General features: G+C 51.2%; 1 protein-coding gene across 1 annotated transcript; it reads right to left on the bottom strand.

The window, feature by feature from the left end:
* Positions 1–824: 824 nt before the first annotated feature.
* CD101 (CD101 molecule) lies at positions 825–23336 on the bottom strand. The gene is made up of 9 exons (XM_068144690.1): positions 23226–23336; positions 21231–21608; positions 19358–19774; positions 17790–18173; positions 16190–16573; positions 14895–15299; positions 9311–9715; positions 7104–7484; positions 825–3058 (listed from the first exon to the last, which is right to left on the bottom strand). Exons 1-9 carry the CDS (start codon positions 23329–23331, stop codon positions 2862–2864), a joined length of 3057 nt encoding a protein of 1018 aa, XP_068000791.1. The 5' UTR covers positions 23332–23336; the 3' UTR covers positions 825–2861.
* Between the last annotated feature and the right edge of the window lie 63 nt (positions 23337–23399).

Below are 23399 nucleotides of genomic sequence, written 5' to 3'. Positions count from 1 at the left end.
ATATTTTGCCAAGGCTTGTGAAGTGTGGCCTCAAGGCACTCTTATGGGCACATTAAGGAAACAATCCAAACAAAAACCCCAAAGAGACAGCACAAAACTATGTGCACAGCTCAATTGTTAATAGCTTATCATCAAAAATAGTTCCATTTCCTTTCCTATGTCCTAACACACCCACATCTCCTTTCTGTAGCCTCTAATTACAAGCTGGGTGCCAGACACCCACTGTATGGCTGGCCTGGGACTGGCCAGCAACTGACAGTGCAGCTTTCCCTCGGTGGGAAAACTCTCCTGCCCCCTCTCCTTCATCCAGCTACCACTTGTATGAAACTTTCAGAAGTTTAACGTCCTGGGAGCATCTGCCTGTCTGTCTGAACAGGTTGAAACCAGTCCATGAGTTAAAACACTATCAAGTCAGGACTAAGACAGACAGCAGGATCTCTCACAAACTGGTGCAGAAAGCTGTTCAACATCCCCACGTTAACAGCACCTCAGTTGGACAGGAAAAGTCAACAGCCTGAACACACAGTGGAGAAACAACTTGCTAGACAGCAAATCTGCATGAGAGAATCCTGCTGATGGCGAGCCAAGTGCAAACAGTGCTGTGCTGGCACACGCTCACACAAAGCCAAACATCCTACTGACATGTGTAAATTGGACATAACCCACAAGGCAGGGGGGAAACCTCTGCAGAGCCTCCCACGTGTGCCTCTGAGCACTCAGGCCACAGGAGAGACGGCTGGGGTCAAGGCAGCAAAGGGAATACCATGGAGTTCAGAAAACACAACCCACAGGAAAAGGCAGAGCAAGATAGAGCCAGCCAGTTCAGATGGAGGTGGCTGAATAAGGAAACGAGCTGCAGTCTTCAAACTTGTGCAAAAAGTGCTTTTATTTCAAGGAGAAAGGGACTGAAGCACCTCCCAATTTCTTGGGATACAGGCTTGGCAGCTTTTCTCCTGAAGGGAAACTCAAATACTTAAACATCTAGAGGAGCTGTGGTGTCCTCAACCCTCCCCCTGGTCAAAGGAGGCAGGCTCATAAATACCTGCCGTGATTGGGAGCTTCTGCCTAAGGCTGCTTTTGTCTGAGGATACCTCTCTGCATGACCTTACAAATTCCTGGGACCACATCCCACTTTGCATAATTAGGGGCTGAGTATTATCCCTTGTCTTATAGGAACAGATCAAAATCTCCTTTCCTCTAATGCATCAGCCAGCCAAACTTTGGGCAGTAAAGCTCCTCAGCCTTGAAAACAATGAGCCTGAGCTGGATCTCAGAGCACAGAAGAGCTGTCCTACAAGCACAGACAAGACTTTTTTATTCCATAGTATAACCTGGAGGCATTTCAGTCCCAGCCATGCAGCTTCCTGACCCACAGACCATCTAGGCATGAGAAGCTTGATGCTGTCTCCTCCTACAGTGATGTCAACAAAGGGAGTGGCTGGAATGTCTTTGTACACTCATCTCAAAGATGGCTTTGTGTCCACTTCTTCCTTCCGGGACTCAGGAGGTCTGGAGCACAGCCCTATGACGAGAGGCTGAGGGAGCTGGGGTTGCTTAGCCTGGAGAAGAGGAGGCTCAGGGGAGACCTTCTTGCTCTCTACAACTCCCTGAAGGGAGGTTGTAGCCAGGTGGGGGTTGGTCTGTTCTCCCAGGGAACCACCAACAGAACAAGAGGACACAGTCTAAAGCTGTACCAGGGGAAGTTTAGGCTGGAGGTAAGGAGAAAGTTCTTTCCAGAAAGAGTAAGTGGCCATTGGGATGTGCTGCCCAGGGAGGTGGTGGAGTCCCCATCCCTGGAGGTGCTCAAGAGGGAATTGGACATGGCACTTGGAGCCATGGTTTATTTAGTCATGAAATGTTGGGTGACAGGTTGCACTTGATGATCTTTGAGGTCTTTTCCAACCTTGTTGATTCCATGACTCCATGCCAGTTACGCTGGGTCAACAGGATTCAGGTTTTTTGAACAGCTGTGGTACCCCTGCTACAGACTTTCTTTAGCATCAGTCACCGTAATGAGTCTTCATGTTCCTGCCGCAGCTTTTGTGAAGACCCATTTCCTTTTGAGAAGATGCTTTTTGGGCACAGCCACAAGAGGACACAGTCTCAAACTGCACCAGGGGAGGTTTAGGCTGGATGTTAGGAAGAAGTTATGCACAGAAAGAAAAGTGCTGCCCAGGGAGGTGGTGGAGTCACCATCACTGGAGGTGTTTAGGAAGAGCCTGGATGAGGCACTTGGTGCCATGGTTTAGTTGATGAGATGGTGTTGGGTGATAGGTTGGACTTGATGATCTCAAAGGTCTTTTCCAACCTGGTTAATTCTGTATTCTGTATTTGAAATTCTCAGGACAAGGTGTCTGAGAGCTTCACCAGCAAAGGCTGGCCAAATGCAAGAGCAGCACCTTCATTAATAATCCCTTTCCAGCTCTGCCTCTGGTTTTGTTTTGGGGTTTGGTTCGTGTTTGGTTTTTCTGCCAGCACATCACATGGATTTTGTCAAGTACCTAAAATGAGTAACAGTTTGATACTTCTGTGTTGCAGTTCAAAAAGAGCTGATTTTTCCCTTACCCTTATAGAGAAATGACACCACTTCCACCCACAGTGGGAGACACACACAGCAAGGGTGTCAAGTATACCACAATGAGCACAGTGTGAAATGAGTGGGTACCTAGGCTCAGAGAGAAGAACACCTGTTATGAAAACAACTGAAAGCTGCTTTGTTCCATTAAAAGTAAACATGCAATTAAATGGATTCATTGCAAGAGCTACCATAAACCAGTAAAACTCACTCCCCTGCAAGCAGTTGGTCCTTTCTCAGCTGTCCAGCTCTGCTCCTTCAAGTTACATCTGCCATTACTGGCCAGCTAAGTTTTCTTGACCCCTCCAGCCCCTTGCAGTTCCATCAGCTCATCTCCTGTGCTGCTGCCCTTCTTGTTTTTTCTGAATTTGAAGTACCAGCAGAAGACAGCAAGGGCCAGGAGAAGGATCAGAACCAGTGGTAAGGTTAGGATGAAGTTCAGCAGCGGTGGGGATGAGCAGATCCTAGTCAAAGCAGTTAACTCTGGAGGGGGAAAAAAGGGAAATAAATGTGAGGCCTGAAGGTAGTTTTGAGCTTCTCTCCTACTGTTTCCATAGGTTATCTTCTTATCACTTTCCTCTCAAGCCTCAACAGCTACCAATTGTTTAAAATTCATAGAGGCTACCTGAGGAGAAGGGAGAGAGAAAAAGGAGAAAACAGGCAATTTGCCTCAATTTCTTGTTTTGGGAGGTCAGACAGAGCCCCATCTTGTTCAGCTAAAATTTCCCAGCTGAAACAGCTTGGCTCTTCAGTTAACCTATTCCAGCCTGGGCTCGCTAAGGAAAAGCCAGATATCCTTCATGTCCTGGGTCCTTGCTGGGCACCAGTGATGGCAGGGGGAGATAGAACTGTATCAGTGGCTGCACCACCAAACAAGGAGGGACAAGGGGAAAGCAGAGGAAATCAGATCAAGGAGTCCCTGTCTCCCGCACACAACTGCTCCTCTTTGCTTCTACTGCTTTGCTATCTTATTTCAGCCATACCAAGCTGCTGGCAGCTGTGAACCCTGCCCCTGGCAGCTCCTACAGGACAGCTCTCCAGGTGAAGTGGAGGCTCTCTGTACTGCTGGAGAACCCTCTGAGTACTTAAGAAAAAACATGATTGATCAGTCATGCTAGCTGAAAAGGTCTCATTTGCAGCCCCCACAGTTTAGGAAAGATGTTGAGTTGCTGAGAAGGGCAACAAAGCTGGGGAGGGGTTTGGAGCACAGCCCTGTGAGGAGAGGCTGAGGGAGCTGGGGTTGCTTAGCCTGGAGAAGAGGAGGCTCAGGGCAGACCTTATTGCCCTCTACAACTCCCTGAAGGGAGGTTGTGGGCAGGTGGGGGTTGGTCTCTTCTCCCAGGCACCCAGCACCAGAACAAGAGGACACAGTCTCAAGCTGTGCCAGGGGAAGTTTAGGCTGGATGTTAGGAAGAAGTTCTTCATAGAGAGAGTGATTGCGCATTGGAATGTGCTGCCCAGGGAGGTGGAGTCCCCATCACTGGAGGTGTTTAGGAAGAGCCTGGATGAGGCACTTGGTGCCATGGTTTAGTTGATGAGATGGTGTCGGGTGGTAGGTTGGACTTCATGATCTCAAAGGTCTTTTCTAACTTGGTCTATTCTATTCTATTCTATTCTATTCTATTCTATTCTATTCTATTCTATTCTATTCTATTCTATTCTATTCTATTCTATTCTATTCTATTCTATTCTATTCTCTCAATTTTTGCCCTGGCCACTGTTTAATCCTGGCCATCAAAATCTTCTTACTTGATGCACAGCTTTAACACTACAAACTGACCCCAGATGCACCTGGCCTACCATGAGTAGTCACATAAACTCCTTTGGGTCTGTTTTATCCATCTCAAAGTGTTGCTCCTTGACTGTCTTCTTTTTACCCAAGACCCATATGCAGATGTTTTACACTTGCTCTGCAAAACCATTCTGTCTGCTGATCTTGAACTGTCCATGGGGGCTGCACACAGCTTGGTGGGGTAGGTGTGACTTTAGGGGACAAACCAACCTAGGAACTACTCTTGACAGTGAAATTGGCTTTTTTACCTTTCTACCTTGGAAGCTCCAGGCCTCATTCATACAGATGGAAGTAGCATTTACTCTCTCACAGGAAAGCAGGGAGAAGACTCCACTACATGAATGGCTCTATCATAGACTCAGAATCAACAAGGTTGGAAAAGACGTCAGAGATCATCGAGTCCAAGCAATCACCCAACACCTCATGACTAACTAAACCATGGCTTCAAGTGCCATGTCCAATCCCCTCTTGAACACCTCCAGGGATGGGGACTCCACCACTTCCCTGGGCAGCACATTCCAAAGGCCAATCTTTCTTGCTGGGAAGAACTTTCTCCTCACCTCCAGCCTAAACTTCCCCTGGCACAGCTTGAGACTGTGTCCTCTTGTTCTAGTGCTGCTTGCCTGGGAGAAGAAACCAACCCCCACCTGGCTACAACCTCCCTTCGGGTAGTTGTAGACAGCAAGAAGGTCTCCCCTGAGCCTCCTCTTCTCCAGGCTAAACAACCCCAGCTCCCTCAGCCTCTCCTCACAGGGCTGTGCTCCAGACCTCTCCCCATCCTCGTTGCCCTTCCCTGGACACGTTCAAGTGTCTCAATGTCCTTCTTACATTGAGGGGCTCAGAACTGGACACTGTAGTACTGGGGAGCTAACGTCTGTGTTGCTGGGGAAGCACAGACATAAACTCCCAGCCAATTAATCTCTTGGGTTTTGTGAAAACCACAAAAATCAATCAGCAAAAAAAACTTAGACAAAAACTGGAGGAGAATTTTCCAGCAATTCCTGAGCAATTTCAGCAATTGCTACTGCATCAGTAATGTGTAACAAGAGACAGAGGGAGCTAATGGAGGAGAAATCTGAGATCTAAAGGGAGCTGTGATGGACAGCAGCAGGAGCATAACAGCAGGGAGACAAAGCGCTGTCAGTCCTTCCCTCTGCAATTAAATCCAGATTAGCTCTGCTGAGGGTGTAGAGGCGTGAGAGTGGGCTCCATGCCTGCCTGTGCCAGTAGCAGGCACAAGGGAGGGCCCTACAGGTCCCACTAAGATCTTCCACATCAGTCAGCGTTTGTAATTGCTGCAGAAGCTATAACCACACTTAGGCACCCAGGCTGCCCCTGGGCACGGCAGCTACAGAGAGGAAGGCACAAGATCCGCAGCATTCTCTCAGCTGGGTGCAACACCATTGCTTTCACAGTTCATATTTTTCCTTCCACATGGGTCATTTGAGCCTCCAATATCCCCAAACAGGCAACACAAGGGTACCTTCTTACTGCTTGTTACTCCCCTAAAAAGAGTGCATCTGGCTGAAACCTTTGCTATTGTTAATCCAAACTTCTGCATGCAGAATCCAGCTCTGTCTTTGCCCACAGCATGCACCCCAGCTCCTGCCAAGAGGATGAGGCTCTTTGTGGAGACATCACTGGAGATGGCTTGCCATAAAAAAAAGCCAAAACACACCAAGAATTTTTTCCTCAAAAGAATGAGAATTCAGGTCACAATGGTGCACCTGAGTTTGTGCCCACAATCCAGCAGGGAGCTCACAAGCTGCAATGCGCTGCAGAGACAAAGTGCACTCAGTGGTATTGCTGGGACCACACGCCTCACAGTCACAGCTCTTGGTATCTCACCTCCAACCTTTACAATGACAAGCACCTGAGTTTCAACCCTGGCAGATCAACAGCACTGGAAATGGGATCTCATTGCCTCCTCCCACCAGGCCTATAGCATGTGTCTCTTGAAGGGCTCCCCTCCCTTCCCTGGTTCCCAATATAACTCTGGCAACCTCCCCAGCACTGAACCCCTCTGCATCCTTGTTATTGCAGCTGGCACCATCAGCAGAGAGCTGCTACTATCTCCCCCGCTGTGGTGGGTTAACACCCATCATGAAAAATACAGGGGGGAGGGCTTGCGAGTGCTTTGCCCTCCCTGCAGAGTGTTTTCCCCCTGGGAAACTGAGTCTGTTCCGCTCCCCCCTCCCTGCCCAGCTAGGGTATAAAAAGTAGGACATTGCAGCCATTAGCTCTCCTTTTTGGCTCCTGCCTCTCCTGGACAAGAGCTACTGCAGCTGCCTCTCCTGAACAACTGCTACTGCAGCTGCCTTCCTGCTCTTCTGCCACATGGTCAGGCCTGATCCTTCTCCCTGCTGCCTCTGTGCCTTTTCAGAGAGAGACTGGTTTTGTATTCTTGGTTGTTTTTTCCCCTCCTATCCATCCTTGTTCCTTGCCCTTGTGAACCTGACCTGTTATTGTTATATATATACTGTTTAAAGAAAACTCTGTACCTCTCTAATTCCAAGCCAACTCCAAATTATTGCTTGGTGGATTTGCTCCCTCCCTTTCCCTTTATTCCTCTCTGTTGGGAGGGAGGAGAGGGGGGCAAGGGAGAGATTCTCAGCCTTGCCCCCATCTGAGCTGTTAATTCCCAGTTAAGGCTCAAACCCCTACACCCCTAGAGCCCAGTATGGATAAGGGTGAATCGGTGTGGGGTGAGCAGCCCCTCACAGTCAGAAACATTACCTGTTGGGATGGTAGTGAGCTGGGTGTAGCCTGAGCGCGCCAAGGCTTGCAGAGCCCAGCCCTTCTCCTCACTCAGCTCCTGCCACTCCTCCACCTGGCAGAGGTAGACCCCAGCATCGTGCCCCTCCACCCTGCTCAGTGTCAGGCTGAAGTCACCGGCAGCAGGGCGGCGGAGGTGCAGCCTCCCTGCCAGGCTCTCCCAGGGGTACTCGATGGTGCCATCACGATGGAGGGTGAGCAGCCTGTCCTCACCCCGGAACCAGGTGGCAGAGAGGTGGGTGGAGGGCAGTCGGGCACCTTGCAGCAGGCAATGCAGCGTCACATCCTCACCTTCCCTTGCTGAAATGCTGTGGTTTGCTTTCTCCAGCTGCAGCTGACGCTCTGGGGTGGGATGCAAGCAGAAGGAGACGTTGTGTTGTTGCATTGCCACAGCAATGCTCCTGCCTGCACCAGCAAGCAGTGAGAAATCTTCAGGATTGGGGATTACGATGGCCTTTTGCAAGAGCCTTAGCAGGACATTCACAGGCCCCTTCCTCTCATGACTCCTTCTGCCTGGGATGCTTTCTCCCCTCACCATCATAGAATCATAAAATTGTTAGGGTTAGAAGGCACCTCAAGGATCATCCAGTTCCACACCCCCCTGCCATGGGCAGGGACACCTCACACTAGTTCAGGCTGCTCAGAGCCATATCCAACCTGCCTTTAAAAACCTCCAGGGATGAGGCTTCTACCACCTCCCTGGGCAACCTGTGCTAGTGCCTCAGCATTCTCATGGGGAATAATTTCTTCCTAATATCCAATCTGAATCTACCCACTTCTGGTTTTTTTCATTACCCCCAATCCTATCACTCCCTGACACCCTAAAAAGTCCCTCCCCAGCCTTCTTGTAGCCCCCTTCAGATACTGGAAGGCCACAATAAGGTCTCCTCAGAGCCTTCTCTTCTCCAAACTGAATAACCCCAACTCCTTCAGTCTGTCCTCATAGGAGAGGTGCTCCAGCCCTCTGATCATCCTCGTGGCCCTTCTCTGGACACCTTCCAGCACCTCCAGATCCCTCTTGTAATAGGGGCTCCAGAACTGGACGCAGTACTCCAGGTAGGGTCTCACCAAAGCTGAGTAGAGGGGAAGAATCACCTCCCTTGACCCGTGGCTATGCTTCTCTTGATGCATCCCAGGCTCTGGAGCTTCTCATCCACCAGCACCCCCAAGTCCTTTCTTTCAGGGCTGCTTTCAAGCCAGTTGCTGCCCAGCCTATATTGGCGCCTGGGACTGCCCAAACCCAGATGCAGGACCTTGTACTTGGTCTTGATGAACCTCATGAAGTTGTCATAGGCTCACCTCTCCAGCGTGTCAAGGTCCCTCTGGATGGCCTCCCTTCCCTCCAGCTGTCTGCTGCACCACACAGCTTGGTGTCATCAGCAAATTTGCTGAGGGTGCAACAAAGATGGGATGGGGTTTGGAGCACAGCCCTGTGAAGAGAGGCTGAGGGAGCTGAAGTTGCTTAGCCTGGAGAAGAGGAGGCTCAGAGGAGACCTTATTGCTCTTTACAACTACCTGAAGGCAGGTTGTAACCAGGATGGGGCTTGGTCTCTTCTCCCAGTTGCTGTCTACAACTACCTCAAGGGAGGTTGTGGCCAGGTGGGGGTTGGTCTCTTCTCCCAGGCAACCAGCACCAGAACAAGAGGACATAGTCTCAAGATGTGCCAGGGGAGCTTTAGGCTGGATGTTAGGAAGAAATTCTTCCCAGACAGAGAGACTGGCCATTGGAATGTGCTGCCCAGGGAGGTGGTGGAGTCCCCATCACTGGAAGTGTTTAAGAAGAGCCTGGATGAGGCACTTAGTGCCATGGTTTAGTTGATCAGATGGTGTTGGGTGATAGGTTGGACTTGATGATCTCGAAGGTCTTTTCCAACTTGGTTAACTCTGTGTTCTGTAGTCTGTAAAAGCCATAACTGACTTTCATATGAAGCCTTAGACATCACCTGCCAGTGGCAAGAACACCAGCCTGGTTACTTTTGGAGAACGTGGTAAATCCTCCTCATTCTTTGTTTCCCCTAACATCTCCTGCATCCCTAAGTCAGACCCAGTGCTGGAACTGCTGCTTCTCCTAAGGCCTACTGGCTTAGGGGAGGCCTCGTGGAGGCTCCAGCATAAATGGATCCACCTTTCTTTGGAGACACCTCTACAAGAGAGAGCTGCCTGCTCACCTGGGAGCTTCAACTCCAGCATGGTTCTTCCCGACGTTCCCTCTCCGAGTTGGTACCAGCCATCACCCAGCCACAGCCACTCCTCCACCACACAGTAGTACCTGCCCTGGTCCCTGGGCCTTGCAGAGAGTATCTGCAGCCAGAAGGCAGAGCTGGACGCTCTCTGACTCAGGAACCGAGACTTCTGTGCAGGAGATCTGAACTCAGCCCCATATTCCAGTACGCTGCTGTAGTCAGCCCTCACGATTTGCAGGGGAGCTGCCCCTCCTGGAGGAGGTAGGAGGTACCAGGTAACAGCCAGCTGAGAATTGTTGTGGGCAGACAGGATTCTGCACTCAATGGCTGTGTCAGCACCGGCAGCAGTCTGCACAGAGCTCTCTTTCGCAGCCACCCGAAGCTTGCTTTCTGAAAAAGGAGAAACAGACCGATCAGGCTGGCTTCAGCTGCCAGCACGTGGATGAGGAGAGGAATAAGGCTGCTCTGAGAGATCTGCTGAAAGAGGAGGGACAATGAGGTTGCTCAGAGGAAAAAGACCCTTTAGGGGATGATGGAGCAAGAGGGATGGGGAAAGGAAGAAAAGAGTAAACCCACACAGCCTTATATCAACTATGGAGGGGTGCTACTGGGCAGGGCAGTGGTGGAGGGAGCACCTGAGGGACCATGGGGCAGGAACAGGGAGATGGAGACAGCCACTTTGTTGGAGTTTGGTGGTAAAGTGTCTGAAGCAATGTGTGTGTCTACCACTGCTTCTGTTAACAGGCTCACACCTAAGTGACAAAACCAGCCCACAGCTTGGGAGGCTGTGAACAAGTGTCTTATCTCAGACTGACTATAGAGCCTGCATGAGGTTCACTAGCAGTCACCATCTTAGGGTTTGCTGTGGTTGTTAATCAAGAGGCATGGAACACAGTCCTGAATATCTGCTGCCATTACACCCAGAAATTGTTCAGCTTAGTGCTGAGCAGTTCAGGAGAGCTGTGGTGCTGTCCCCCTACCAGAGTATAGAGTTACTCCCACTGCTCCTGTGTTGCTCCTGGTTTGAGGGACTAGAATAGACTAGACTAGACTAGACTATAATAGAATAGAATAGACCAGACCAGGTTGGAAGAGACTTTCAAGGTCATCACATCCAACCTATCATCCAACCAACCTAATCAACTACTGTACATTACCCCCTCTCCTCCAGAAGCAGCAAAGCTGCAAACTAGTTCCTTCAATGGGCCTCCAACCACCTGCATTTCCCCTCAGCCCTCCCCTCCATGCTGAGACACCATCTCTGTCAGGTGGGGACAGCAGTCAGGTGAAGAAGCACACACAGAAAGCTGCCTGTTGGTAGATACAAATTTCTCAGCACAAGACACCATCAGGGTTTTAAGGGACTGCAGGCTGAGTTTTCATTCTTGACATTTTCCTTATGTATGAGCAGGGCAGCAGAACACCCTGTGCCACAGAGGCTGGGGGCAACCAAGCTCCCTGGTTTGGGGACAGGCTGCAGAAGACATGCAGAGATGCTCCCACAGAGTGTCTCAGCCCCGTGTTCTCAGCAGCAGGCCAGCAGGGCCCTCTCCTCCGTGGTACATCCCTGAGGGGAAGCAATAGGTGAACTGATCACCATGGAGAAAACAAAGCACTTGGCTGTTAACTTCAGTTGCTCAGTACAGGGGAGTATCACACAGCCTGCTGAAGTCCAGGAGCTTTATTCAGGAGCCTGGAAGTGAGCTCTGAGAAAGGGAAAGAAAAAAGACTCCAGTATTTTAACTGAAGAATTTACTTCCTTTTCAAAGGCCACAGGAGAGGAGCAGACAGATGTCAGGGATGGCTTTCCTTATGTGCCATCCCCAGTCACACCTACCAGGGAGACCACGCTGGCAGAGCAGCTCCACTACTCATCACAAATAGCTCTGTCACCTCTCCCAGCAAAAAGGAGCTTCAGGGAAGTCAGCTGTGGGGCTATGCCAGACCAAAACGTGTGCCTCCCTCCACCTGAGCTCCTCTGAGCAGCAGTGCAGTAGTCAGGGGCAGGCCAGTAAAACCCAGGGACTTTCCCCAAACCCAGAGAGGCTTCCAGCACAGAAGACAACAAACTGCCTGAGGCATGGGTCTCTCACCAGTGGGTCTGGCACCCACTGAGGTACAAAATGCTACTGGAGCTTAAAGAGGAGCCATGGGAGTCACTGCTATGAGCACTTGATTTCAATGAGAAAATTGCTGTTGTGCTCTTGGAGAAGATCACCTCAAGCACTAGGTGCAAAGCTCCTTTGCTTCAACCCCAGGTCTCTTCTCCTTACTGCTAAAGATCAATTACTGAAAAGGGCAGAGCAGCTGCCTCCCTCTTTCTCTGGCACAGAAGGATGTGGTGCTGTTTTTCTTTCATTTTCAATTTGATTAATCAGCTGAGCCTCTAGCTGCCCAGCTCCCTGTGAGCCCTGCCTACTGACACCACAGGCAGCTGCACTCAGGGAGCATCCCCTCTAGGGCTGGGCAGCAGCTGGCTGTCCAGGGCACTAATGATGGGAGTCCACCAAGAGCTAGATGCTGAACTACTTCAGAAGCCAGAAATGGGAAAGCTCTGTCTCCCTTCACCTCATGTTATGACCTTGCACACATCTCCCTCCTGTCTTCAGACAGATCCAGATCCACAGTGGCGTTTAAACTCCTAAAGCACCGACTGACACCGAGTGGTAAATCAAGTGCTGAAGCAAAAGTCAAGAGCTCCAGTAGCTCTGTAGGCTTCAGGCATAAGGTTTTATATATGAAGAAACAGGCTGGTGGTTTTCATGATTTGCAGCTTAATTTTCTGCAGCTTTGCCTCATCTCAGTGCTGCTAGAGCCAGCTTCCTTCCCAGACTTACTTCTCAAACATCCTTCACTGGTTCTTGCTGCATTTCCCAGGGAGATGGCACTAGAGCAAGCAGAAGCCTCCCATTGCACATCATCCCCTCCCAATTCCCACCATCTGTACAGTATCCAGTAACACCTGCAACACATATGGAGGCAAATGCTGTAATATCTCACTGCTCCATTGCTACTATCTCCTCTGGGTAGAATCATAGAATCCATAAGGTTGGAAGAGACCTCAAGGATCATCAAGTCCAACCTGTCACCCAACACCTCATGACTAAACCATGGCACCAAGTGCCACATCCAATCCTTTTTTTGAATACTTCCAGGATGGGGACTCCACCACCTCCCTGGGCAGCACATTCCAATGGCCAATTACTCTTTCTGGGAAGAACTTTCTCTTCACCTCAAACCTATTGGGTGTAAAAAGGAAAATAATGATAGTTCTAAACAATCCAATTGGAGAGACAATGGACTAAATGATGGCATTTAACAGGTCCAAGTGCCTGGTGCTGCACTTTGGCCACAACGACCCCATGCAGTGCTACAGGCTGGGGTCAGAGGGGCTGGAGAGCAGCCAAAAAGAAAGGGACCTGGGGGGACTGGTTCACAGGAGGCTGAACACAAGCCAGCAGTGTGCCCAGGTGGCCAAGAAGCCCAGTAGCATCTGGGCCTGCATCAGGAATAGTGTGGCCAGCAGGAGCAGGGAAGTCATTGTGCCCTGTACTCAGCACTGGTTAGGCCACACCTTGAGTCCTGTGTCCAGTTCTGGGACCCTCAATTTAAGGACATTGAGACTCTTGAACGTGTCCAGAGAAGGGCAACAAGGCTGGGGAGGGGTCTGGAGCACAGCTCTGTGAGGAGAGGCTGAGGGAGCTGGGGTTGCTTAGCCTGGAGAAGAGGAGGCTCAGGGGAGACCTTCTTGCTGTCTACAACTCCCTGGAGGGAGGTTGTAGCCAGGTTGGGGGTTGGTCTCTTCTCCCAGGCAACCAGCACCAGAACAAGAGGACACAATCTCAAGCTGTGCCAGAGGAAGTTTAGGCTGGAGGTGAGGAGAAAGTTCTTCACAGAAAGAGAGACTGGCCATTGGAATGTGCTGCCCAGGGACGTGGTGGAGTCACCGTCCCTGGAGGCGTTCGAAAAAGGATTGGATGTGGCACTTGGTGCCATGGTTTAGTTAGTCATGAGGTGTTGGGTGACAGATTGGACTTGAAGATCTCTGAGGTCTTTTCCAACCTTGTTGATTCTATGATTCTAAAGCTAGTAAACTATCTTCTTTTTTTGCTCCTTCACTCTGGGAGAGAGTAACTCAATTCTGCTTGGCCTTGGCTGCACTGCTCTGTTGTGGCTGGTATTAAGAACAACTTCTCTCTGCTCGCTTTTCTCTTGTCCCTCAGGGGGGTTAGGAGGGGGCAGGAAGTGGAGAATCTGTTGCAGTTCCCCTGCTCTCTGTCCAGGGGGGTTCCTGTGCTGTTTATGAATTGTAACTATCTGTAAATACTGCAAATGCTGTGTATTTGCACATATTCATTGCATTTCATGCTAGATTGTAGTTTTGCTTGTAAATACAGCTCCATTTACTTCCAGCTGAGCTGGTCTGGCAAATTTAATGTTGGGAGGCATTTTCAACCCACCACAAGAAGAGAGGAGCAGCAGTGGAGCAGGAGGGAGAGCACCATGGAAACCAGACAGAATAGGGAAGGAAATGTGTCAGTTTATGCTACCACAAACCCATCAGATGAAAAAAAAAAACACAGAAAATGCTTCATTTCAGTTTGCTGGGGTGTGATCCCAACATTTCAGGGATTAGAGGAAGGAGCACTTAATGCACAAAGAAAGAATAAGAACACTTTTCTGGCAGAACAGACATGAGGGGGGAAATAACCAACCACATCCTTACACTTGCCTCCACAGAGTCAGGGGTTTTGGACATAACGACCCCTTCAGTTCCCCCAGCAGCCCCAGCCGTGAGCAGGACAAGCCAACACCATGCTGCTGCCAGGGGTGGTGGGGAGCAGGCACACAGCAGGCTGGCTGGCACAGGCTGTGGTGCATTTGCAACATCTCTCTTCCATAACAGGACACGACTCCCTGCACAAAGCTGGCAGGCACCGTGGCAACACAGACACTGCCTGCAGAGGTGGCCATAAAAGGGAATCCTGGGCAGGTCCCCCGGCTGTGCCATCCAGCCATGCCTGGGAGGAAATACCTCCACACAGAGCCCCTAGCACCTTGCAGCTCAGTGCTGGCTCCCAGCCTGGCAGAGAGCCCTGGTGCTTTCTCAGCGCATCTCAAATATCCCAAGGGAAGCTCAGGGGGACACAGACATATCCTCGTACCAGCTTTAGGGGCTGGTCTCTCTTCATCACTCTCCAACCCGTGCAAGCCCACACCATGTGAGGCACCTCACACTTCCAGCGTTCAACCGGGCTCCTTGGAAGGGACTACTGCTTTCCAGAAGCAAGGCTTGAACCCTAGGAGCAAGGCCGTTCCCTATATGTTTGGCATAATTTGCGAACAATTTGACCTTGCCACTGCCCAATTCCACATTCGCCTCCAAGAACATCATCAGGAGCTGCGGAAGAGCCAGGACAGGCAGCACCATCTCATGTGGCCCTGAAAGGTGACCCTACTGGGGACACCCCAGTCACCAGTGGTTCTGGTTGCTCCTGTTCATGTTTGATTGATTTAAAGTTGCAGAAGGAGATACCTGTGCTGAAGACATGCCTATGGCGCTGCTTACCTGGCAATACCACCTTTATCCCTACGGCATTGGACCTGGTGGTGGCTGCAGGCTGCCCCAATGGCACAGTACTCCTCCTCCAGACCTCCACCTCACACCGGTACGTTCCCTCATCAGCAGCCATGGCATTGTGGATGTGTAGCCTAAAGGAGGGAGCTGTCTTCATCAGCTGGGCTTTACCCTGGAAGTGTGGCTGTGCTGCCCCCCAGGCCACAGCGCCACTGGGAAAGACCTGGACCAGCTCATAGTAGAGGCCAGTGGGAGGGCTGGGCTGGAAGAACCACCCCACAGACGTTGGCACTTCTTCGAGGCTATAGTTGGCGCTCACTTGGCAGACAAGTTCAAAACTCTTCCCATACGTGACGGTGGCAATTCTGCTTCTCAGCGTGGCTTGCAGACCAAGACCTGCTCAGGAGGAGACAGTCCTTGGTGCTGGGACAGAAATCCGGCCCCTTGTCACCACCCTTCCCAAGCAGCACCAGCCCCACTGTCCCAGCCACCTCAGCCCCATGACAGCCAGCAGCCCTGCTGCTCCTCTGCCAGTGCTGTTCTTCTTCAAGTTGCACTGTGCTCTTCCAGCCTGCCATGGCACCTGGCCCTCTCATACCCCCACTCTCCATTCCCCCTACAGCAACCTTGAGCACCCTTTCTTTCAGGATCTAGTCCCACCCCACAGCAGGGAGCCAGCAATGCTCTACTGATGCTGCTGCCCTGTTAGCTGTTTCTTTTCACCCTCCACACAAGCCTAATGACTCCTGAGCCCGACTGGCGCTCTCAGGCACACAGCACAGCAGTAAAAAAGGTAAAATACCGCAAAACACAGCTAAAAGCTGCCTCTCCATAAAGACAACCATTCCAGCAATCAAAAGAAGAAGCAGTGGGGGAATTGCATGCTGGGGAGGTTAATGGCTCTGTGCTCAAACAGGAAGGTAGGAGAAGCAATTAGATAGACCAGAGGTGTATCTTTGACAAGGGCCATCATGCAACTCCACAAGTGCCTTTGCTGAGCTTAATTACTGTAAGTAATTATGCAGCTAGAATAGATGTTTTGTATTTCAAGGAGACAGTCAGAATGACCTGCTGAGTAAGTCACTGCCTCTTAGCTCTCTGGTCATTTTAGACATTGTGTCCCACTTGTCTGTCACAAAATCTCTCATTGTCAGGTCACCCCACACCGGCAGTAGAGGTCATGGCACAGAAGACCTCTATCCTACTGACAAGTGTCCACTGGCCTCCCCAGCCTGCCGCCAGGGTGGCCATTCTGAAAGACCAGAGGTAGGGGTGGCTCAACTTACCCATGGAGCTGACTCTCACTGCTGTCTCCCCCTCCTCTGTCCAGCTCTGGGCTCGGAACCATTCTGTTGCTTTGCACCAGTACTGGCCGCCGTCGCCCTCATCCAGCGTGTTCGGGATCACCAGGGTGAAGGCGCCGGAGCTCGCTTTCTCCAGCCGGAGGCTTCCCCGAGCCCTGCTGTCCCGGTAGGTGCTGCCCAGGCTCAGGGTGCCGTCCTGCTCCATGGTGGCCACCAGCACCCGGGCACCTGGGTGCTCCGGTGGCAGGTGCCACCACTGCACAGACACAGGGCTGGTTGCTCCTTGCACCTCACAAAGGAGGATCAAAGCATCTCCAGCCACAACCTGCGGAGTACTGGTGGACACGGAGAGGTGCATGCGGCTCTCTGCAAACGACAGTTACTGCATGGGAGGGGACATGGCTGTGCTCCTCAAAGCAAGCCAGACATACTCTGCCATTAAAGGAAGAGGCTAGACAAACCTCGGCTTTTGAAAAGGAAAGGAATTATCTAAAACTCTTAGTCAGCCTTGTCTTAAAACTCTGGAGAGGACTTTGTGGTTGCTTTGTTTCAGGGTTCTGTTGGGGGTTTGTTTGTTTTGTTTTTCTTTAATGCATTTCCTCAGACACTGATACATAAAGAAATACTTAAGGAATACAGAATTAACCAGGTTGGAAAAGACCTTTGAGATCATCAAGTCCAACCTATCACCCAACACCTCATGACTACTAGACCATGGCACTAAGTGCCTCATGAAGTATCTTTTTAAACACTTCCAGGGATGGTGACTCCACCACTTCCCTGGGCAGCACATCCCAATGGCCAATCTCTCTTGCTGGGAAGAACTTCTTTCTAACATCCAGCCTAAACCTCCCCTGGTGCAGCTTGAGACTGTGTCCTCTCGTTCTGCTGCTGGTTGCCTGGGAGAAGAGACCAACCCCCACCTGCCCACAACCTCCCTTCAGGGAGTTGTAGAGAGCAAGAAGGTCTCCCCTGAGCCTCCTCTTCCCCAGGCTAAGCAACCCCAGCTCCCTCAGCCTCTCCTCACAGGGCTGTGTTCCAGACCTCTTCTCAGCCTCACTGCCCTTCTCTGGACACATTCCAGCAACTCAACATCTTTCCTAAACTGAGGGGCCCAGAACTGGACACAGGACTCAAGGTGTGGCCTAACCAGTGCTGAGTACAGGGCAGAATGACTTCCCTTCTCCTGCTGGCCACACTGTTTCTGACCCAGGCCAGGATGCCATTGGCCTTCTTGGCCACCTGGGCACACTGCTGGCTCGTGTTCGGCACACTGCTGGCTCGTGTTCAGCCTACTCTCAACCAGTACCCCCAGATCCCTCTCTGCCTGACTGCTCTCTCTTACTGCAAAGCGACTGAGATAAAGGTTTACACTTTGTTGACAGCTGTTGCACATCATGCTAATGTTTGCCAGAACAAGTGCTTTTCCCAGTATTGTCTACCAAAACCCCCTGTGGTGCATTTACACTCTTGCTGTGAGCAAGTGTGTTGCCCCTGTTGAGATGAGGCCAGACCTGAAGCATTCTCCAGTTAGGGATCAGTGCAGGTGCTCCCAGAGGAGCAGCCATTAGGATTCACTAACCTTTTGGCTTCACATTGACTTGGATGCCTGATGACAGATTCGTTTGGTAGCTGTGAAAGTCTCCAGGAGTACTCATCTCAGACACAGAGCACTGGTACATACCATTGTCCTTCAGCCCCACCTCAGAGATGGTGAGGACATAAACCATATTGCTTTGCTTGAATGCTCGTACTTGCCCCAGCTTGGCTTTCTTCTCATATTCTTCCTCCCAGACCAATACGCCCTTGGGGTCCACCCTGGCCACTTCCATGCCATCAAGGAGCCAAAGCACTTGGAAGTGCCTGCTGCTGCTCTTCTGGGATCCCACTGTGCAGTGCAGCTGCAAGGTATCACCTTCAGAGAGGGAGCTTTGGGCAGCAGCAATGTCCACGGAGAGGTCTCTGCCTGTGGGCAATCAAAAGCAAAGCAGGTGCTGGGTGGCCCTGCCCATGTTTCCCACCCTCCAGGCAGCACCAGTGGCTCCCCAGGGGGAAATGGGAGGGAATTCTCCACTGAAACATTTTCTTTCACAAGAAAAGCAACGAAGATGGAAATTTTGCCCATGAGGAGATGGTTGCTAGCTCCAGGCACTAATCAACAGTTGCAGGTGAAGTCAGAGTCTTGAGGAGCTGAGCTCCCCCCTGTCAGAGCAGCTAAATCCCCCAGAGCAGAGCACCCGCTGGGACAGCCTTAGGCCACAGTCACCCCCTGCCCAACTCAGTCACCTGCACTGAGTGCTGTCCTAACCCAGAGGCCTTGGGTGATGCCAGAGGGAACAGGAGGTGCCTGGCAGAGACTGAGTAGAGCAGGGGTGGATGGGCAGCACTGACAAAGGGCTATTTTTCAAACTTCCCGATTTTAATCCATTTCACATGTAGTAGCAGGCCTAAGTCTCCTCTCTCTAAATACCTAATATGTTTTCCTACAGCATAATCCTGGAGCTTGGTGTACTCACTTCAACACACAGTCTGACTCACAGTCCTAGTGCCACCATATATGAACTACTTAGGAGAAGACACAAGAGATGGTCTAAAACCCAGCACCCATTGCTCTGGAGGGCAGCAGACTCATGATGGCACAGACAGACAAGCTATCTCCAGCAGGCATCAGAGCCATGCAGCACACACAGCCTGTCCTTGTATTCCACAGTGCACATGACTGAGGCACTGTGACAGGCAGCTGACTGTTATCTATCTCAGGTCCTGAGGCCGTGAGACCCTCAAAACAATCCAACAGTTGAGGTTTTCTGCATGCTGGAGCTTAACATTGCCAAGGAGCCAGCCTGCTGGGGGCACATGTTCTCTCTGCTAAAACCTCACGTAAACCCACAGGGTTGCATCATCACTGCCAGCATTCTAGATTCCCCTCCATGAACCTCCAAAGCAAGAAACACCAACAGCTCCTGAACCAGGGGCTGCTACGGCCTCAAGCCTAGTTTCCTGCCCTCAGTGCCCACAGGAAGTAGCCAGACCCACAGGTGGGACCCTGGGCTGCAGTAGAGGCAGGCAAGAGCCACTGAAGACTGCTGCTATAGAACCTTATATGCACAAAGTAGTTGAAGTGAACATGTGAGTTTGCAAGGGCCTTACCCCAACTCATGACCACTAGTGAAGTCCTCCCTGTTTGCTTGTGGGAGATGTCCTTCCACGTCTCGTCAGGATCCTCAATCCACTCAGCTGCCTCACAGTACAGCTGCCCCTGGTCACGCAGCTGCACTCCTGAGATGAAGAGCTTGTATGTGGTGTTCCCAACCTTGTTCAGCCGCACGTCTCCTGCCAGAAACCTCTGCAGGTAAGATGGTCCTGGGCTCAAAACAAAGTCCTTGGAGAGGGTGAGGACCTCCTCAGCATGGTGTTCTCCTATTCCCTGAAGATGGTACCAGCCAACAGAGAGGTGTGTGTGCTGGGCAGTGGACTTGGACACCTCACAGGTGAGCTCCACCATGTCCCCTTCAGTGCGGGTGAGGACCTGGGGTGCCATGGAAGCTGAGAGGGTGTCTGCAATCACTGAGCACAGGGAGAAAAAAGAGAGTGGAAAACATGGGAAAAAATCATCTCTTGGCCTCAACTGGCAACCTGCCACTCCAAAACCATAGCCAGGCCCTAAGGGATCTGTCAACATCGGAGCAATAGCTGACTGACAAGGCCTCCATCAGCCTATGCCAAGGCATGAAGTGATTAAAACCACAGCAGGGAAGAAAGCATGGTAAATATCTCTGCAATAGCCTCTTCAGTCAAACTACAGACAGTATTAATTAGGCAGCCCTAAAGAGATTAACATACAGCCCCTCACAATGTGAAGTGCAGTTCTGTACGACACCAGAACACAGGAGGCAGCAGGAGCGAATACCAAAGTGGAAGTACCATACCACCATGTTGACTTGGCTGCCTCACAGTAGGGCCTTTCACTTTTCCTTTCCATCAGGTTGCCTTCCCTCTCCCAGTGCTCTGCAAGACCACTACTTCCCTTTGTCTGTGGGTGTCCTGCTTGGGTCAAGTCCTGCACCCTGCCCTGAGAGGACATCAACAACAAATGCACAGGGACCGAAAATTCCTGCTCTCCCACGTGCTTGGCTGTGAAATGTGGTGGTTTTGTCAGTAGCTGTGACAGTTTAGGCTGTGCTTTTAAGAAAAGGATAGCTGCAGAATTCTCTAGCTGAAGGTTTGGGTGTAAAAAGGAAAACAAAGATTAATTCTAAATGAATTTCATTGGTCAGACATGAGATGTACCATAGCAAATCTCTCTCACATTCTTTTCTCTCACTCACTCCAGCTTCTGTCTTTTCTCTTGGCATGTGTGCTGACCCTAGACAGAAACTGATAAGATAAGCAGCTAACTTCTTAACAACTGCCTTAAGCTAACTGAACTTCTAATGTTTTTCTCCTTTTCTCTTTTCATCTAATTAACTGGAGGGGAAAGGGAAGGGGAAGAGAGGTTGGGGGGAACCCGAGGTGGAATTCTCCTGCAAGGAGGATTTCTGTGTTGTTTTCTTTCCTGTATATTCTTGTATGATATCATAATTACTGTATATTCCTGTACATAGTCATTGCATTTCATTATTGCTTGTAAAATACAGCTACCTTCGCTCCTCTGACTATGCCTACCTGAGTTGTGTTGGTGCGTGTGGGCTAAATCATCACACCACTACAGTAGCCGAAGTTAACATCAGGCTGTGAGGCAGCAGAGGCTTCCTCTCCCTTCCCTTGTCCTGTCTTGGAAGCAACAGCCAGAGCTACCTGCAAGGGGGCATCTGGGCATCCTTAACTTGGCTGCTCAGAAGTAGGGTAGCAATCCCTCAGTAGGGAGAGAAGGAAACTTTGTGCTCACCAGTCCCATTAATCACCCCTTTTCCCACTGCCCCTCTGTCAGAGACCTAGAGATGAGCATTTCTCCCCAGGGCAAAGGCAGGGGCAGCAGCAACCTGCCTGCAGCCTGCTGAGCAAGGGCTCTGTCAGGACCCACCTGAAAGATTTGTCTTGGCGCTGTAACTCCCGAAGTACCTCTCGTCAGTGTTGGGCGTGTGGCACTCGTACTCGCCAGCATCCCGGTCCTGCAGCTCAGTGATGTGCAGCAGGACAGCGTCCCCCTGCACTCGCTCCACATAGATCCCTCGGCTGCGCACGCGCTGGGTGTAGATGGCGTAGGGGAAGGAGGGGTCCACGGTGCTGACGATCTGCACCTCCCGCTCCGGGGCAGAGGGCAGGTAGATGGACCACTGGAAGTTCTGCTCTGATGGTCCCTGGTAGCCGCTCACCTTGCACCACAGAGTGATGTGGGACCCCCTCACACGGTAGAGAGGTCCCTTCTGAACAGTCACCACCCGTTGGCCAGTGCTGAAACCTACCAGCAAACAATCAGCACATGTGGTGTTTACAGGAGTAGATGGTACCCAAGGGCAGCATATGCTACCCAAAGCAGCAGTGGATCTGGCCATGCAGGGGACTACAGCATAGCACTGGAACGAATTAGTGTGCAGCCTCAATTCTTTGAAGCACCCCTTGCTGGTGAGAGGCCTCGAGCACAGCCCTGTGAGGAGATGCTGAGGGAGCTGGGGTTGCTTAGCCTGGAGAAGAGGAGGCTCGGGGAGACCTTGCTGCTTTCTACAACTAGCTGAAGGGAGGTTGTAGCCAGGTGGGGGTTGGTCTCTTCTCCCAGTGTGGTGGTGTAAGCCTTAACTGGGAGTTAAGAGCTCAGATGGGGGCAAGGCTACACCCAGGCAACCAGCACCAGAACAAGAGGACACAGTCTCAAGCTGTGCCAGGAGAAGTTTAGGCTGGAGGTGAGGAGAAAGTTCTTCATAGAAAGAGTTGTTAGCTGTTGGAATGTGCTGCCCAGGGAGGTGGTGGAGTCACCATTCCCTGGAGGTGTTCAAAAAGGGATTGGATGTGGCACTTGGAGCCATGGTTTAGTAGTCATGAGGTGTTGGGTGATAGGTTGGACTTGATGATCTCTGAGGTCTTTTCCAACCTTATTGATTCTATGATTCTGTGAATTATAAGAGTAGATCTTGTAACAATGGACCTCCAAACTTTGTCTTTTAGCATACTGTGGGTCACACAAGAAAGGCCAGAGCATCATGGCCAGAGGGCTGTCAAGCCTGTTCATGGCTGGAGAGCATCTCTCAGGCAGCTCTTCAGAGAGAACAACTAGGCCGAGGAAGTCTGTGGTGTGTCAAAATCAAAAGGACCAAGCACTCAGGTCCTGCATAGACTTGTGGGGAAAGGGAGCAGGTACCAGAGTTGACTAATACCACAGAAAGCGATAGAATGCAGAAGCTAATGGACACAGGACAGCAGAGGGAATTGGCAGACTGCATGCTGCAGAGGTGGTCCATGGACAGAAACTGGGAAGGGCATGGGAGAGGGGGCCAGCAAAAGCTCCCCTGAAGGCAGAGGGCACCTGGAGGCATCAAAGCCTCCCTTCATTTCTGCCTGCAAAGTATCTGGGAGGTGATGGCCACCTGTGCACTCTCCTCTCCCAGAGAGGTCCTAGGGGTGGTACTTGCTCTGTTCTGGTGCCCAGCATGCACACCCAGCAAAATGCTCACAGGATGTGGGTACTAAGTCAAAACACAACCATGGAGACAAAGCCAGGAAAGAGAGCTAGTGGCAGCACAGCCCAAGACACCCTCAAAAAGCTCTCTCAAGGGAAGGTGATGTAACCCCCTCTGTACCTACCCCATGCAGCCACGAAACAGAGGCATGCACATCCCCTCATCAAAACCTTGCTAAGCTCCAGGCAGTGGCTTTGGAGAGAAACCTCAGTGCCAGAAGGAATGTGCCATTGCACTTTTTCCCATGGCCCCTGAGCCAGAGCAGCACTTGCCTCAGTGGGGCCCTGCTGGCCCTGCAGCTCCAGCAAGGCACTCCATTAAGCCACCCGCCTGCACCAAGAGGGTCCTTTACTTCCCCCTCACCTAACCCCAGGAAAGCTCCCACCACCAGGCAGGGCACTCACCCAGGAGGAGGAGAAGAAAGGAAGGCAGCTGCCAGACACCTTTCCAGCCCCATGGGAAATGACTGTGCTTGGGTCCTCTCCCAGAGGGGTGATAGAAGGCTCTCATGGGTGATGGTGACAGCCACTCTGCTGGTTTGAAAGCAGCTGGGAGGAAGTTGCCCCACATACGTGGTT

Source organism: Melanerpes formicivorus, unplaced genomic scaffold (genome assembly GCF_026170545.1).
Source record: "Melanerpes formicivorus ecotype bairdi unplaced genomic scaffold, bMelFor1.0.p_v2 SCAF_11, whole genome shotgun sequence".
Taxonomy (NCBI): domain Eukaryota; kingdom Metazoa; phylum Chordata; class Aves; order Piciformes; family Picidae; genus Melanerpes; species Melanerpes formicivorus.
Note: the sequence above shows the minus strand (reverse complement) of the source record. Positions and strands in the feature narration are given on the sequence as shown.

Bases quoted from the DNA above. Each gene is read 5' to 3' on its own strand.
- CD101 (XM_068144690.1), bottom strand. From the start codon at position 23,331: ATGAGAGCCTTCTATCACCCCTCTGGGAGAGGACCCAAGCACAGTCAT. The intron at 21,609-23,225 runs GTGAGTGCCCTG...GTTTGCTGGTAG, and splicing joins CTTTCTTCTCCTCCTCCTGG to GTTTCAGCACTGGCCAACGG. The intron at 19,775-21,230 runs GTGGGTCCTGAC...CCCTGTGCTCAG, and splicing joins CGCCAAGACAAATCTTTCAG to TGATTGCAGACACCCTCTCA.